The sequence below is a fragment of the Hippoglossus hippoglossus genome, chromosome 13 (genome assembly GCF_009819705.1).
Source record: "Hippoglossus hippoglossus isolate fHipHip1 chromosome 13, fHipHip1.pri, whole genome shotgun sequence".
Taxonomy (NCBI): domain Eukaryota; kingdom Metazoa; phylum Chordata; class Actinopteri; order Pleuronectiformes; family Pleuronectidae; genus Hippoglossus; species Hippoglossus hippoglossus.
In genome coordinates, this window is record NC_047163.1 from 28,316,440 (window position 1) to 28,333,659 (window position 17,220).

Below are 17,220 nucleotides of genomic sequence, written 5' to 3' on the forward strand. Positions count from 1 at the left end.
CTGCTTAAACTTAAGAGTTTGTTCTCGTTAAGTTTTTTCATAAACGTGACTTTTTGTCCTGTTGTATTTTATAGGAAACTGCCTGTCTCTTCACACCTCTGATGCAAATGGCCGGCGCCACGAACCGGAGCAAGGGGAAGATTAAAGAAGAGCCAGGCTGTGCTGTATAAAATACACTGTCTAAATTCACTTAATCTGATCTATTTCATCATTGTGTTTTCACAGCCTGAGCCCCCCCCACACAACGAGGCAGTCACTGCACATTAGGCCGAGACTCTCGCTGCAAGTCCGGATTTGCAGTGTGGAAAATGACGCCATTGTATGTAAGTAACTGTTTAGTAATTGTGTTTTTTTGCTGTAGATGAATTAGAATTAGAATTAGAACGGTGAATTAGCGAGGCTATTTCCATTTATTAATAATATATTCATGTTACTCATGTTGTTTTCCAGCTGGATCCATCCTTCCACAGCCAGGAGCTCACCGACCTGTGTGCCACACTTCAAATAAGACTGGAAGCTACACTGAATCTCACAGCTACACATCACAGACGTCTACACACTGGAGCAGATTCGGACAGAGTCCCGCAAAGAACTTATTACCCAGAGGTGGCAAAGAGACATTTCAAGCTTCACCTGATTAGTTTTTCACTGGCTAGGCCAGTTGTGTTTTTACATTATTTGTGCTGTATGTAAATAAAGCTTTGACTCAACATATACCTTGTTAATGTTTTTTCCCCCCTACAATATGTTCAACATATAACATCAAGCATCACATGAATGAATGTATAGTCTTCAGTAACTGCAGTGCTTTTGGTAAAGGCTTACTAATAATTAATAATATATATTAATTAATAATATATTTATTAATATATAAATTATTAGTAATAATAACTATATATTAATTATTATTATTATTATTAATATTGTGTGGGAGGGGTTTACCCACGTGTGTATTATAATGACCCAGGGTGACCAATAGCAACAGATCTACCAGCCAATCACAAGTGACTTTTCGTTTCAAAGGTCTGTGGTTTCATCCAATGGTGAAGTGAGATAAGTTCTCACAAGCAATTGCGCTGCGATTCATATGCTAATTAGATCACACCTTCGCTCCACGACTCCCCGGCAGCACTCCCCCCTCCCCAGCCCCCACCACTGTGATACCGGGGGTATGTTTCTGACCGTTTGTGTCACGGGCGAACGCGGAATTCGCATCCTGTAAATGGGCACTAACTGCCAGGAATTAGGCGAGTTTGCAGGCGTTTGCAGTGGCGAAAATTCGGCTTTTCGTGCAGTGTACAGGCCAAAAACGTCAACTGCAGATGCTATCTTCCTCAGCCTACACACTGCCCTCTCCCACCTGGACCAGAGGGACACATATGTGAGAATGCTGCCACAGTTCAGCGTTCAATACCATTGTGCCCCTGAAGCTCGTCACCAAGCTCAGAGACCTACGGCTTAACATCTTGGTGCCAGGACAACAACCTCCATCTCAACATCAGCAAAACAAAGGAGCTGATCGTGGACAACAGGAAGACACAAGGAGTAGACCCTCTCCATCAACAGGACTACGGTGGAGAGAGTCAGCAGCTTCAGGTTCCTTGGGGTTCACATCAGTGATAACCTGACCTGGACTCACCACACAGACTCCATCAGGAAGACGGCCAGAGAGCGGCTCTTCTTCCTCCGCAGTCAGGATACTCTCCATAGAGAGTATCCTGACTGGCTGCATCACCGCCTGGTACGGCAGCTGCACCGCCCTGAACCGTAAGGCTCTACAGAGGGTGGTGAAATCTGCTCAGCACATCACCAGGATGGAGCTGCCATCCATGGAGGACCTCTACACCCAGCGGTGTAGGAAGAAGGCCAACCGGATAATTAAAGACCCCTATCACACCAGCAATAAACTGTTCTGCCTGCTGCCGTCTGACCGACGGTACCGCAGCATCCGGGCCCGCACCACCAGGCTCAGAGACAGTTTCATCCCCCAGGCCATAAGACATTTAAACTCCTACAATCTGCCATAATTCCTCTAAACTCTGCACCTTACCATATTTGCCTTACCATATTTGCACTACTTTTTTTAGGTGTATATTTCTTTATATATTTTTGGGGGATATTCTATTCTATATTTATTTAAATTTTTTGCTTGTGTAATATTTTGAGCATCGCTGGAAGAGACCCTGTGACCCAAGCATTTCATTGCCAGCGACTGCTAAATGTAATTGTGTGCACATGACAATAAAGTCTTGAATCTTGAACTTTACTGCTCCTATTTCATGTGTTTGTATGTATGTTTTATATATACTGATATACTTATGTAATTGTATTTATAAAAATATATAAAATTAATATATAAAGTTATATAAAATACACATAAACATGTTTATATTACCAAGCACACATTATACTTACAATACAGTATTAAACATTGTTTTAAATAGCTAAATACATAAAAATGTATCTTGAGTGTTAATGAGTTGTGAGATTTTGGTCCACCCCCCAATGTTCGCATCATGACTACGGCCTTGCACTATACACTTCTTAAGCTGTTTTCATAGTGTCACGCTACAGTGGCTACTGTACTTTTATTGTTTATAAACAAGATAAGGGTGAGAGATTAATTCTTGGTTTGCTAGGCTTCAGTGTGGCCTTTGACACTGAAGTTCCCTCCATCTTGGTTCAGTGTCTTGAAACTAAGGTTGGTGGAATACGATCTGCTCTCAATTTATTATGGTCTTATCCGCCAAATAGAAATTTCTCTGTTGTTGGCTATCAGTTTCCTATTTCAGACTTGTGACTCCTCAGTGGTAAATTCTGGGTCCATAACTGTTCTCATAATTGCTCTTATGAAGACACAGTTATTCGTTCAGTTACTCTGTTCCTCTGATTAAGACTTTTGTACTTCTGAGAACCTCTTCAAACCTAATAATGACAAAATCAAATTAAACAAACCAAATTCTTAAAAGGTGCAGTGTGTAAGATTTAGGTGAAAGGGATCTATTGACAGAAATTTTATATAAAATTATTAACTATTGATGTTTTCACGAGTGCGTTTCATCTAAATTATACAAATTGTTTTATTTACCCTAGAATGGGATTTTTATATTGAAATACATTATATTTACATCAGGGGGGGTCCTCTCTATGGAGGCCGCCATGTTTCTTGTAGTAGCCCAAACTGGACAAACTAAACAGCCTTTGAGTTTTTATGAAAACTGAAGGCTACCACTGTTTGGAAGGGGAGGATGAGGTGAGGGGTATTCAGCTGCAACATGCAACTTCACCACTTTATGTCACTAAATTCTACAGACTGCAACTTTAAGTCAGACCGGCCAGTTGCCATGGATCTGCTGCACTGTTCTGTGTAGCCCCCAACTACTTCAAAAGTACAAACTGCATCATATCTCACTAATAATGATAACAGACTATATTTCTACATCTTAACCATAACAGTGTCTGAAATTCGCATCACCTGCAGGTTTGTTCTTCATGGCAGGAACACAGCAGTACAATGTTTTGTGTCTTTGTTTTTTGGAGAATGTTTTTCCTTTGGGTGAAGTAAGAACACTTACTTAACCCAGTGTGTGTGTGTGTGTGTGTGTGTGTGCGTGTGTGCGTGTGTGTTTTTCTTTAGTCATGAGGATGAGGTCTTTAGCCTATTCATACAGGTTTAATCCTATCTGCTTTCCAAGCCGCACTGCTCTGTCACTGAAATTATACACTACCAGTACACATATGCGCGTGTGTGTGTGTGTGTGTGTGTGTGTGTGTGTGTGTGTGTGTTGGCTGCCCCCGCAGTAAGGGTGACCCCAGGCTAACATAACCAATGTTTTTTTTCTCAGTGCAGGAAATCTAGCCCCACCCCTACGAGTGGGTGAGTGCAGCCAGAGGCCTACCAATGTTCTCCACATGGCCAAGCCACAATCAGGTCTACCTCAGCCAAGAAGAGGCACAAGATGCAGGAAACGCATAAAACATTGGTGAAGGACATGAAACCACTTCCTGGTTAACGATATATATTAAGGGTTGACTGATTATCACATCCAATATGCATTTTTCCTATAATTGGAATCTATGATATCTTGAGCAACGTCCAACCCACAGCATCTGAGTGAGTGGAGCTGTGTTTTGGAAGTAAATGGTAAATGGTCTGTATTTATATAGCGCTTTTCTAGTCTTGATGACCACTCAAAGAGTTTTACAGTACAGTTTGTTGCCATTCACAGACACATTCATACAGTGCATCTACGGGCAACACTTTTTTTTTTTAATTATGGGCAATTGGGGGATCAGTATCTTGCCCAACGACACTTCGGCAAACAGATGGGGAAGACTGGGATTGGGTAAGAGGATGACCGCTCTACCCCCTCAACCCCAGCCACCCCAGCTAAGTAAAGCTGAAGTTGACATAAACATAAAAATCCTCGGTATGAAGTTGCAAAAACACCACAATCTTTTGAAAAAATGTCTTTGCCAATTCAAGACACAAAGAGCGAGAGAGAACCGAAGAGGGAGATGCCATCACAAAATGCTAAGCTAAAATAACTACCAGATCTGAATGATACGTGAACCATTGACAGAAACTCTTAAGAAGGATGGGTGCAAGTTTACAAGTTTACAAAACTCAGACACTAATAATCATTAGCAAACATTACTAGCATTAGCAATGTGGTGTCAAAACACCCTACTGCAGCTTCTCATCTTTACTTGCTGCTGAGCAATGCTGTCACCGTTAAAACAACAAACATGAGGCTGGTGCTTTGGAGCAGACGTAACTAGATAACTAGATAACAGCCTTGAATTAAACTAGGCTATTGCCAGTTTGTGTTCCTCTGCACATCACTGCCTCTTCAAAGATAGTTTGTGAGAGAGGAACCAACAGTCTGTAACAACACTGTTTCTGCAGCTCCAACAAATCCAACAGAGTGAGACATGGTGAACCATGACCACAATGTTGGACTCAACATGATGACAGCTATTAGCCATCAGCAACTGACGATGGCCTACCCTACTTACCACTGTGAAGTGCTCTGTTCCAGTTTGGTTTATGAAGGCGATTTGGGTCTATCGGCTGGTACATCCTGACTTTCCATTAAGGCTGCACAATTAATTATAATTAAAATTGTGATCTCCATTAACGCTAATATGCAATCTCATTTCTAAATGACAACAATTATGCTGCATTTTAATTGGGGACTTCCGTTGCATCAAAACAAGTGCTCCTACTTTCTCCCTCAACCATTGACAAGGTGGCGTTACCCCATGTGATGCAGAGTAGCAGGAAACCATCAGTGAAATAGACAGAGTGAGTCTGAGAAAAACAAGTTTTTGATTACAAGTTAATGAATCCAGAAGAGAACCCTGCAGAAGGCGGTGAGAACCAGATAACCAACCCCATCATGTTTGTACAGAAAAAATGTGGCCCTGCTCAGACCTGGTATTAACATATCGTACATACAATGAATGTGTCTACTGTGACCACTTGAGTCTAGATCTCACTTCCTCGATGTACATATAAATGATATACACATAGGTCATTTGTGTTCATGAAGACCAAATAATGTTTTTATCCAGTCTGAGTACTATAGAGAGGCGTCCAATAACAGTTAAGTGTTTCGGTGTGTGTGTGTGTGTCTGTGCGTGAGAGAAATATTCATGATAGTCAGGAACATTTTACCCATTTGAAAAGGGTATATATGCACACTCCAAGGATATCCTAGGTTACACCTTAACACAGTAAAGACACTAAACAGTACACAACAAGACACTCATATACCTTCTTAGCCACTAATTATGATAAATGCAGTCAATAATGTACAAATTATGATTATAGAGGGATAGAAGGGGCTCTGTGTAATGAACAGAATGTATGATTAGTGTGTGCTGATGGTCAAACATGTTGCTGTGTGCTCCTTGTGTGCCACAACAGGCGGCAGAGGGCTGTAAAAGGGAGTGCGAATTGGGCTTCAGAAGTCACAGTCACATCTAGCTTATGTGAGACATGATCAAAAGTTGTCCACATCCATTACAGAAGCAAAACCATAATAGGGTCACTCAACCCAAAATAAAATTAGACAAGCCATCCAACTGCGTGTCACCTAAACCACAAAACATTGACATGGAGCCACTGAGTTAGCTGCCTACATGTTAGCTCTTTCTTTCACCCTACATTTCTTCAAATATTGGAGCATGAAAGATCATGATCCATCATATTATAGTAGCTCCTGTTTTAACCATACACATGCTGACAACTATCAGCTGGGATCACTTGACTCCGAAGAAGTTTTTTAATCTTGACGATTAGGTAACACTTTATATTAGTTACTTATTAGCAAGGACATTAGAAACACATTGGCTCTTTATTATTCATTATGAAGCATTTATTAATGTTGTATTTTGGTATGGAGAATGACTATCCATGTGGTGCTACTACTTTAAAAGGCCCATAGTGAGTTAATCATATAAAGATTGTTATTCATGTAAAGCAGCTTCCTCACTATCAATAAGCAGAAACAATGCCACATGAATAAATTAAATAGGTTCACAATATCATTCAGTGCTATATATATATATATTACTTTTCTTTGACTCACTTCTCAGTCTGAATGCTCATTGAAAAGCACAGATTTGATTGGCTGAATTTTAATCACAGATGATTTACAATGCAATGGTCTGTGTATCAGTGACATTTGCTCAATAACATGACTCAGCTGATTATATATACAAGCATAAATGTTTTTCAACAAAAAAGGCATCTTTGCCAGACCCTCCTGGATGACCAAGCAGAAGAAGAAATTCCACAAGTTTAATGGGAGCACTGTAATACTGCAAGATAACTAGCTTTGTACTTTCCATGTTTAGCTTCACCTTGTGAGCTTACCATAAATGTCAACCTGTAATAGGAATTTTAAAGTGTGTGTAAATGTGAGCGTGTGAGTGGTAGTATGGGTTTTCTTAGCCTCTGTGTAACCTTCTGGCTCCATAGTCAAAGCTTTCCAAAATGCTGGTTTTGTTGGGAAACAAAGCTGTAGGCCTCCTGTTAGTAGTTAATCACTATTGAATTTAGAGCCACGAATTCTCCTTTACCTCCTCCTCTTTCCTTTCAGTTTCTCCAATAACACATCAGTTCCCAGGGTGGACTGCCCCTGTGATTAAAAATTATCTGGATGTGAAGAGCCTCTTGCTGAGATGTTTGGCTTCCAATGTAAGTGTGAATGTGTGTGTGTATGTAGTAACTAAAGGCAGAAATTCAACATGAAGCCTATGCAGTTACAGCAGCTACTATACTACAATACATCTATATCAACATATAAGGCTAAGATTTCCTTTCTCCAGCATTATGTTATATCTCTCTCTCTCTCTCTCTCTCTCTCTCTCTCTCTCTCTCTAGGAAAAACTACCAAACATTTTTTCTACTGGGGTGAAAAAAAGGAGAAACCCTAGAGAGCCACAAGTGAGGGGTCCCTCTTCCAGGACAGAAATGCAATAAATGCAAAAAATTTGAGGTCAAACTGGACTCACCAGTGAAAAGAAAAACATGGCAAATTTACACGAGTCAATTGCATTTTTTTTAATGGGTTTACCCATGTCGAAAAAACCCATGTATACCCACTAATTTTTCAGGCAATACTGATTAAAAGCATAATACACATTGGACAATTTTCCAATGAAACTCACCTGTCTCTTCATCAATGGCAAATCGTCCAAGCCCACTCCCATCACGAATAGAATACCGGATTTCTCCATCTCTGCCAGTGTCGTCATCATTAGCGGTGACTCTGAGTAGGGTAGTTCCAATGCGGTCATTCTCTTTAACTAATGCTGTCAAGGCAAATTGGGAAAAGTATGGAGCGTAGAGGTTTTCATTTACATCTACCACTTCCACCTCAACGAATGTGACAGAAAGAAGAGAAACAGGCCTTCCCTTATCTTTGGCCTTCACAGTAAGGTTGTAGAATTGTTGGATCTCATAGTCAAGCTCTTTTGTCAGCCGAATAGCCCCGCTGGCCCTGTCTACCTCAAACCATCCATTGTAGTCATTGGCTAAAGAGTACCTGACCTGGCCTCCCAAACCCAGATCTGGATCCAATGTTTCTAACCATGCCACAACCGTACCGACTGGAAGATCTTCCAGAGCCTTGGCTTTGTACACATTGGGGATAAATTGTGGGGGACAGTCATTCACATCCTCCAATATGATCTTTAAACTTGTGACAGATAACCTCTGACTCCCTTTATCTGCCATGTCCCGAGCCTCAATTTTCAGATTAAAAGAAGAAATAAACTCCCTGTCTAGTTGGCCAGCAACATATACTATCCCATTAGTGGAGTTTATACTAAACTGGGTAGTGATGGTCAAAACAGAATATACAATTTCCCCATTGGGTCCAAGATCTTTGTCAGTGGCCTCAACCTGGATGACTTCTGTGCCTATGGCAGTATTTTCAGGTATTACAATTTTATAGCCTCCTTCTTGCAAAAACTGAGGTGCATTATCATTAGCATCTTCTATGTAGACACTAAGCAATCGCCAGGCAGTTTTCTGTGGCAGGCCAAGATCAAAGATTGTTAGGTTGAGGAGATAGCGATCTCTCTTTTCCCTATCTATGGGCAGAAAGACACTGATGAGGCCTGTCTCCATGTCAATGGTAAAACAGCTGTCAGTGTTTCCATCTGAAATGGAGTAAAGAATCTGACCATTGAAACCTGTGTCACCATCGTAGGCATTCACCTTGAAAACACTCGAGCCAATCTTTAGATCTTCCCGCACAGCTATATCTCTAGGAAAAGTTTGATCAAATCGGGGTGTTTGGCGATTGACAGAGAAAAGGTCAATAAAACCTTCCTCAATTTTGGGCTTGGTGCTAGCTTTGGACTTTTTAAGTAACTTTTCTGCTAACTTTTGGGCTACCCTTGTCTCTTCACAGTTAAAACCTCTGGGAGGAGATTTTCCTTGAACAACTGAGATGTTAACAAACATAGGATCAGAAAAGTTCTCACCATCTGTGGCTGTTATTTTTAGACTGAAGACGCTGTTCTTTGGACTAGCTGTCACAAGGGGACGTCGCAGTGCAAGGACCCCTGAATCTGGGTTCAGGTCAAAGTAACCCCATTCGTTCCCTGAAATTATTTTATATTTCACTAGCTCTAACTCATCTATATCAATCGCTGACATTGTGGTGATCACTTCCTCCACTGGAAAATCCCTCGAGATCACCCCCCGGCATGCTACATTCTCAAACAATGGCTGGTTATCATTAACATTTTCCAGGTGGATTGTTACATTGACTTCACTCTCTCGCCTATAAGGCGAGCCCCAGTCAGATGCTCTAACAACAAACACAAAGCTCTCTGGTGAGGATTCAAAGTCCAGCTCTTTAGTGGTTCTAATGATACCAGAAAACTGATTGATTTTGAAAGGTAATGGCAGAAGGCTGGAAATGCTGTAAGTAATGTATCCATTTTCTCCTTTATCCTCATCTACTGCAAAAACTGTTAATACATCGGTCCCAACTTGTACACTTTCATTCACAAAAATCTCATAAGAAGACTGATCGAATGTAGGTGTGTTATCATTGGCATCCTCAATTGTCACACGCACTTTAACTTTGAGCTCACTACCTATTTCCAATACCTCAAGACTAATGACATCCTGTGTCCCCTGAGTGAGCCAGGCAGTGGTGGATATGACACCTGTTAGGGTGTTCATTTGAAAGAAAGCTGAAGTTGGAGAAGGTGCCAGGATATATTCTGCATCATCAGGCTCTGGTTTAATTTTAACAACTTCTACAATTGTTCCTGGTGGTGACATTTCATTCAGACAAACTTCATACAACTCCCGTTCAAACTTAGCTTCCCCTGTCTGCCGTTTCTTGAGGATAATGTGGACAACCTTGACAGCAGAGAACTTCTGTGGGGCTCCCCTGTCTTTAGCTTGCAAAGTGAGGTTAAATCCATAAGGATATATCTCCCATTGCACTGACTCAGAGGCCTTTATTGCAAATTCGCCTTCCTCAGATCTTCCTATGAAAAACTGCTCTGAGGGGTCTCCTCCTACAATATCCACTGAGTCTATTTCTCCATTTATACCTTCATCTAGGTCTTCAACAGTGACCATGGCATACACAGGGTTTTTATCAAGCCATGTGGGACTGTGGGTGACCACATTCATCACTGGGGCATGCTCATTCACGCGCTCTACATGAACAAAAAGCTTGGCTGTGCTGCTGACACCATTATTTCCATAGAGCTTCATTCCGCGGTCCACTGCAAGAATTTCTAAGTCGTACCGATTTTGCTCATCAACATTAAGCTTTCCACTGAGAGAAACCACTCCACTGGTTGGGTGTACTGCAAACAATTCCATTCTCTCCTTGAAAAAATAGTAAAACTCCCCATTGGAGCCAATATCTGCATCTGTGGCAGTAACTTGTGCTATGCTCGTCCTGAGAGGTGTGGTCTCCGCTATGGTAACTGAATAAGTAGTGGGTGAGAACAAGGGTCGGAGGTCATTCATATCCAAGACTTGGATGCTGACTTTAGTCCAGGTCTCAAGGAAAGCTTCTCCCTTGACAGAGGCTTTCACTGTCAATACATAATTATCCTGAATCTCTCGGTTTAAGATGGCTGCATTGCCACCTTTAGTCCTTATGCGCAAGAAGCAGAAATCCCCAAGCACAAACTCCTCTGCTTTGAAAAGCCCTTCATCATCACCTAAAGTGATTCTGTAGCGGACCTCCCAGGAGTGCTGAGCCAGGTGGATGCCCATTTTAACTTTACTATTGGCAAAGGTGCGTGCAGCTGAGTTTTCATAAACTGTAGCATGGTAGACAGCGTGAGTAAAGCCAAAATTAGGTCCATCCTGAGGAGCCCCCTGTGTGCTCTGGCTGCAGGAGAGTGGTAGTTTGAAAAGCAGCAGCAGCAGGGCCAGGCCGAGGAGAGGGGCTCGCATGCCTGCCCACTGGCACATCTTCACATCCATCCCATCATCACTCAATCCTAAAATAGAAAGAGACAGAGAAATAGAGAAAATTGTTAGCCACAGGGGGAGGGAGTCACAGCAACAAAAGGCATTCCACAAATCCAGGACTTGACTTTTCAACTCCCTGGCCTGACAGGATACTAATTATCCATTGGACTACAGAGATTGATTAGAGTAGGGAGGGGAGGAGGTGTCCACAGTTACCAGGGAACCAAAATGAAGGCTGACATCATCTTTGTGTGGTCTCTGGACACTGATTTTTAATTGCAAGTTTCTGAAAAACCAGAGGTGATTTCAGAGGGAACAAAATAATTGTATAGCTAGGAAGAGCAGTTTAGCAACAACAAAACAAGCACTAAAGAAAATAAAAGCAGAGAACGAAATGGGCTGCTGCACCATGACACTATCGTGACCCTTTTCTTAAAATATATGACAACTGTAGCCCTGTGTCTCCAAACCATGGAATATCTCCAGAGGCAAACCAGATATGGTTATGAAACAGTTAGACAAGTCAATGATGTGTTTCTGTTCTCTTTTTCAGAAATAAAAGTGTTCTGAAAGTAAGAAGCCACAAATATGTGCCAATCTAGGCTCTTGGGGTAAAGCCTGATCCGCTAAAAGCCATGTTGTGGCGATGGGGGTGCCACAAAGGTCTGTATTTTGATGATTCGCCACTTTCCACCACAAGGGATGGAGAGATGAGACAGGAAACGACAGTCCATGTCCGAGCACACTGATAATAACACACTACAAAAAGCACAGCAAAATCTATTAATTGTCAGCATAACAGATAATTACATACACATGCATACAGTTCCCGCAAGAGGGATCGGGCGGCTGTGGCTCAGGGGTAGAGCAGTTGTCTTCCAACCAGAAGGTCCACAGTTCAATTCCTGTCTTTCCCATTCCACATGCCTAAGTGTCCTTGGGCAAGATACTGAAACCCACAGAAAAGTGCTGCACTGTATAAATATGTGTGTGTGAATGGGAGGATGGCGGAAACTGTACTATAAAGTGCTTTGAGTGGTCATCAAGACTAGAAAAGAGCTATATAAATGCAGTCCAAAATGGTACACATTTTTAGAGTCTTACCTTCTGACAAAAAGAAAAAAACATTTGACTTTGTAAGTGTAGTTTCAGCCAAAACAATGGAGACAAATGCTCAAGCCAGCATTTAAATGCAATTCAGCAGCCATCCAGGATGAAAAGGATAAATCCCAAAACATAACACATCAGTTTTTGTTTAATCTCAGTGTCAACTTCATTATGGGCAGATGTGGGAGGAGGGCAATCAGCAGCACTAGTAGTGTCTCAGAGCCGTCTCGGTCAGCTTTACTGGGTCAGTACATCTTGCCTTTGAAAAAACTACTGCCAGCTGGGAGGCAAAGTAATGCAGAATGCGGAACATTGTGTTAACCCTTTGGATCCAGGCTGTTATTGAGCAAATTTTACTCTTTACTTACTAACTTATGGCAGAGACGCTACATCTCTAACCTAAGTATATGGATAATGCTCATCATTTGGCATACAAGTGGTACCAAATTTGCATGGGTTTTCTGCCTGTATATCAACACTACAAATTCACAATGTGAAAATATATATGTGAAAGGCATTAGTGCCAGTGTCCAAGTGAAAATAACAACCCTGTTGAAAGTCATTCTGAGCTCTGCCGAAAATAATGAACCCTTTTTGATTCTCTTATTATTTGTGTTTAGGTTCTCTCTCTATGTGGGTAAATATGATTCAGTTACCAATGACAAGAACTGTGCAGTGTAATACAGCTCATTAGAAATATAGGGCTACATGTCAGTATGCAGTACTTTACCTGACAGTATGTCAGACAAAGCATGGGAGCTATTAGGTAAGGTTAAAAAAGGTATGTCGTTCAATTAACTGCAGTTAAACTTTTGACACAGCTTTTAACCAACTACATAAATATGACATTTAGGCAAATCTGCTCAATGTAATGTCATGCTGCATTAGATACTCCCAATTCTTGTTTGTAATGTATCTCCTCCGCCCCGTGAAAACCTCTGAAAGTGTGTGTATGCTGAAAGAAATGGAATGTGTGTGGAAAATTCTCATTAGACTGCAACAGCTTGTGGTAGGGCTGCACCTATCGATTATTTTTTATTGATAAATGTTTCGATTAATCGAAGGATTATTTTTTATTACTATTAATATAATGATGAATTCATAAAATATAAAATTTCCTCAAGCAAAGGTCCAAAACATCTAATGTCTAACATGCGTTATGATTCAGTGCCATATATTTTTAAGTAGCCTAGTAGTTGTATCAATGTCTCAAAAACTGTCAAATAAAGTAAAGAAAGTACAATTCAATAGTCTTTCAACAGTGTTTATTATAAATTTTCACATTGAACTGGAGGGTACTCTAAAAATTAAATAATACCTTTCTCCCACTTTCTCTTGTTCAGTGAGAGAAGTAAACTCTACCATGGGCTGCAAGGATTTACAACAGTAAATGCAAGAAAAGTTGCGCAGGTTAAAATAGATACGCTCCGTCTATATCTAATAATAGGTCCAGGTCCGTATAGAATGGCATCTGGGTCCAGATCTGGACCACAGTCGGCCTATTGGTGACCTATACTTTAGATGATCTTGGGCGATTTTTATTGCTTCAGCTTGGTCTTCGGGTGAATCCATGCTTTGACTGCAAATCTACGTATTTACATAATCGATGACGTCAATTACATCAACGCATCTCCCCAGCCCTAGCTTGTGGCACCACTGCTGTTACTACTGTGGAGCTTAAATTTTGCCTGCTGTTATTCTCACTTGTTACTATCCCACAATACCTTAGAGGCAGCCAGATTTGGAAGGACTATAAACAGACATCTGGGTAGATAGTTCTCTAAAAATGTTGATATCACACACACACACACACACACACACACACACACACACACACACACGGCCATCAGAGCTAATTCTTGCCCCCATATGTAAAGCTTTGAAGGGGAGTGTTCAGCAGGTTGACATTGAGCATATATATCTAATATGCTGCTCTGGTCTTCCCTTTGGAGAATACTGCTGAAATACGTGACAACATATTTCACAGCAGACGATCTACCAGAAACAGAAGCCAACGGCAGGATGGAAAGTGCAGCTGTAAACACGTCCCTTGTTCTGGTTCACAAACTTATAATAGGGAAAATAGCATCCCTGCCATTGCCACAGTGTTCCCAGAAAACCTAGACTTGCACTATGTAACTCTGGTGTCCTGTGCAGGAACATTTGCAACTTGTTTTACAGTAAAAGCCAACAATACACCAACACCTACCACAACCAGAACTGGTGCTATAAACTGGAGCTAGCAGCTCATAGCAGCTTGAGTTAGCAGCTATCTGTAAGAAAAAAGTAAGCTCTGTATTATTTTTTTACCATGTATTTTGTAAAGCACTGTGTAACCTACTATTATTATTATAACCTGGCAGAGCTATCGAAGAAAATGAACAGGAAATTGTTGGAGGAATGGTAGAAGAGGAATAGAGAAAGTGGCCCAGTGATATATGGCTGAATGTTACTCATTGGCAAGAGCTAAGGATACAGGACAGATGCTACCCTGGTCAATCATCTTGAGACTGTGGTATATTCAGCTAACATAGATTGTTAATGACATGTTCATAATTAGGGGGCCCCTTGTTAATGACATATTCATGGTTAGGGGGCCCCTCGTTTCCTGACTCTCAGAGGAATCTAATTATTATTCGATATGATACTTGTTAAGTTCTCTGTGACCCGGAGAAACTCTCTTTGACCTGTTAGATAGAGGGGTTTCCATCTTTAAGTAGGAAGTGGATAGAGGGGTTTCCATCTTTAAGTAGGAAGCATGTTTTGTATTAGAGGCCCCTATGTATGACGTCATTTTGTCTTATTTCCTGGGCGGAAACAACTTCCCTATATGAAGGCTTGTCCGGCACCGGCGAGGTAGACTTCTTCATTGGCCGAGAACGTCTCCGGGTATACCTAGGTACCCGTCCTGACCTGTAACTTCTGTGTAATAAACCTTATTATACAAGCAAGAACGGTGTCCGCGGAGATTCCTTCATCATCATCTTCAACATCACTGCTGCTTAAATATACGACAAATTTGGCGTCACGAACTCTGGACGTGCTGTGGCCTGCGGCATCTCCAAGACCTTCACACACGGTGAGCATTTCTCACTTGACTGGACGCTGGTTCATTCATTGAGGCTGTTGTGTGTCTGCTGTCTGGTCACACCGTAAAGAACCTTTTCTTTTTATGGACATGTCATGTTGTGTTGATGTTTGAAGTGAAGCTCCGTGCTAAATTTGCTTTTATTTGCGTAGTGCACAACGCAAATAAAGGGGGGATTATTATAAGAGAAGATAAAAAGTGAAGAAAGGAAATAACATAAATACAAGAGATGTATTGTATGTGTAGAATAGCTTCATTGTAACGATAAGGTGAGCTAAATAACATTGTGCAAGATTAATGAAGATTGGGCCCTCAACTTCTTAACGGTAAGACATGTGTAGATTAGTCACTGCATGACAGTTGGCTTTGGCATAGTCAGGAATTGAGTTAAAAAGAGAAAATTGGGATAATCCTGGATCCAGGAAATTTGAATAAATAAATATAAACAGTGATAAGGGACAGAGTAATGAGAGAGAAATAGGATCAAAGAGATGATCAGGGAAAGACGCCGCAGAATCTGGATATAGAAGCCCTCAGGAAGAGGAGCTGTTAGAATGGGCCGCAAATCCTCACCACAGGTCAGTTTAATAAACTGGAGATTGTAGAATTAAAAATTCGATTGTATGTTCTCACTCTGAACATTTGTTGACGAACAGTGTCTGATGCAGCCTCTCATCGAATATTTACATCTCATAGGTAGCATAAATTTAAAAGAATAAGAGAGAAAAGTGCGCGGCAAAAAGCATGCTATATGAATGTATGGTATGAATGAGTTGTTTTGGGGAATATAAGATGAGTGCTGTTTGTGTTTTTGGGTTGAATTTGCAGTGTTTTTCATTGTGTGGCAATGTGTGTGCGTTCATGAACAGGGAGACATCTCCCAGCCGTATCCTGTGTGTGTGTGTGAAGCGTGGTCATTACTGTGTTCCAGCTGTGTGTGACAAACTGCAGCAGGGGTTGGTCTATGTGGTTTAGGTTAATAAATAAGATTTTATGATTGAATAAACATATATAGGTTGTGGTTGATAACGGGAAATTTGATAACTTATAAGGAAAGATATTCTGCTTTCTGTATTAAATAAAACAATGAGCCTCTTCCAGAGGACGTAATGAATCATGTGGGTCTAGCTTTCCCTCCCTCCACTCGCCCCCACCTTCCCCATGTGTCGCACTGGTGTGTGTGTGTGTGACAGGCTCGCTCTCTCTCTCTCTCGTGTATAAAGAGAAAAAATAACCTCTGTGATTAACACCCTCTTGTGAGACGCAGGGGCAGAGTCACAAAGTTTTTAAAACCAATTCTTTAATGGGGTTTAGTTTAAGCTAAAAAAGACAATTTGTTTGTTTGTTTGTGGGACAGCGAGATTGTGCAGACAGTATTAGGAAATATTATTGTTTGTTTGATTCAGCTAGATTGGATATGTTTGTAGTTCTAAAATTTCTTTAATCGCTAAAGCTTTTTGATTCATTTGGTTTTCATTAAATTCTACAATGCTTAGTTAGGGGTTTAATTTGGGAGCAAATTGAGTTTAATTTGACATTTTGGACTTTAAATACTGGATAATGATAATTTTGATAGGAGAGATAGTTAGAATTTGTTTTAAGGTGATAACGAGAGGAAATTGGTTGCATTGACTAGAGAATACAAATATGCTGGTATCAAGAGTGTCCACATCTACACTACGGGCTGGTATAAATAAGAATAACATATCTGTTTTTCCTCACTGGGACTGACACATGTGCTGTGTGCAGGCAGAGAGTCATACAGATATATATTGGTTTATGAAAGGACTGTTGAGTTATTAATACAGCCGTGAATAAATAATAAACTATTGAGAACTTTAAAGATATTATTAGAGTGAAATAAACTAAATTATATATTGATGATGCATGGTATGGGATTATTACTGGTATTTAAAGGGGAAAAACATCTATTGACCTAAATGCTGGCAGATAACGTGTGCAAATGTGTGCAAATCATACTGAATCGCTTATGATGCTGTTCAAAGGACCTAATGGGTTCATAGGATACTAAATCATTGCCTGTTTCTTTCCC

General features: G+C 40.8%; 1 protein-coding gene and 1 long non-coding RNA gene across 7 annotated transcripts in view; one reads left to right on the top strand and one right to left on the bottom strand.

The window, feature by feature from the left end:
* fat3a (FAT atypical cadherin 3a) overlaps window positions 1–17,220 on the bottom strand; it is a 188,928-nt gene that overhangs the window by 94,836 nt on the left and 76,872 nt on the right. For 5 of the 6 annotated variants that reach the window (XM_034603737.1, XM_034603734.1, XM_034603735.1 and 2 more), the window contains exon 2: window positions 7,681–11,001. In XM_034603737.1, the coding sequence (XP_034459628.1) occupies window positions 7,681–10,984 (3,304 nt within the window). In that variant the 5' untranslated portion in view covers window positions 10,985–11,001. The remainder of the gene's footprint in view (window positions 1–7,680; window positions 11,002–17,220) is intronic. The other variant, XM_034603736.1, reaches the window with a different exon arrangement.
* LOC117772571 lies at window positions 243–15,916 on the top strand. The gene is made up of 3 exons (XR_004615798.1): window positions 243–252; window positions 13,083–13,085; window positions 15,682–15,916. It is a non-coding gene; the product is annotated as an uncharacterized LOC117772571 (long non-coding RNA).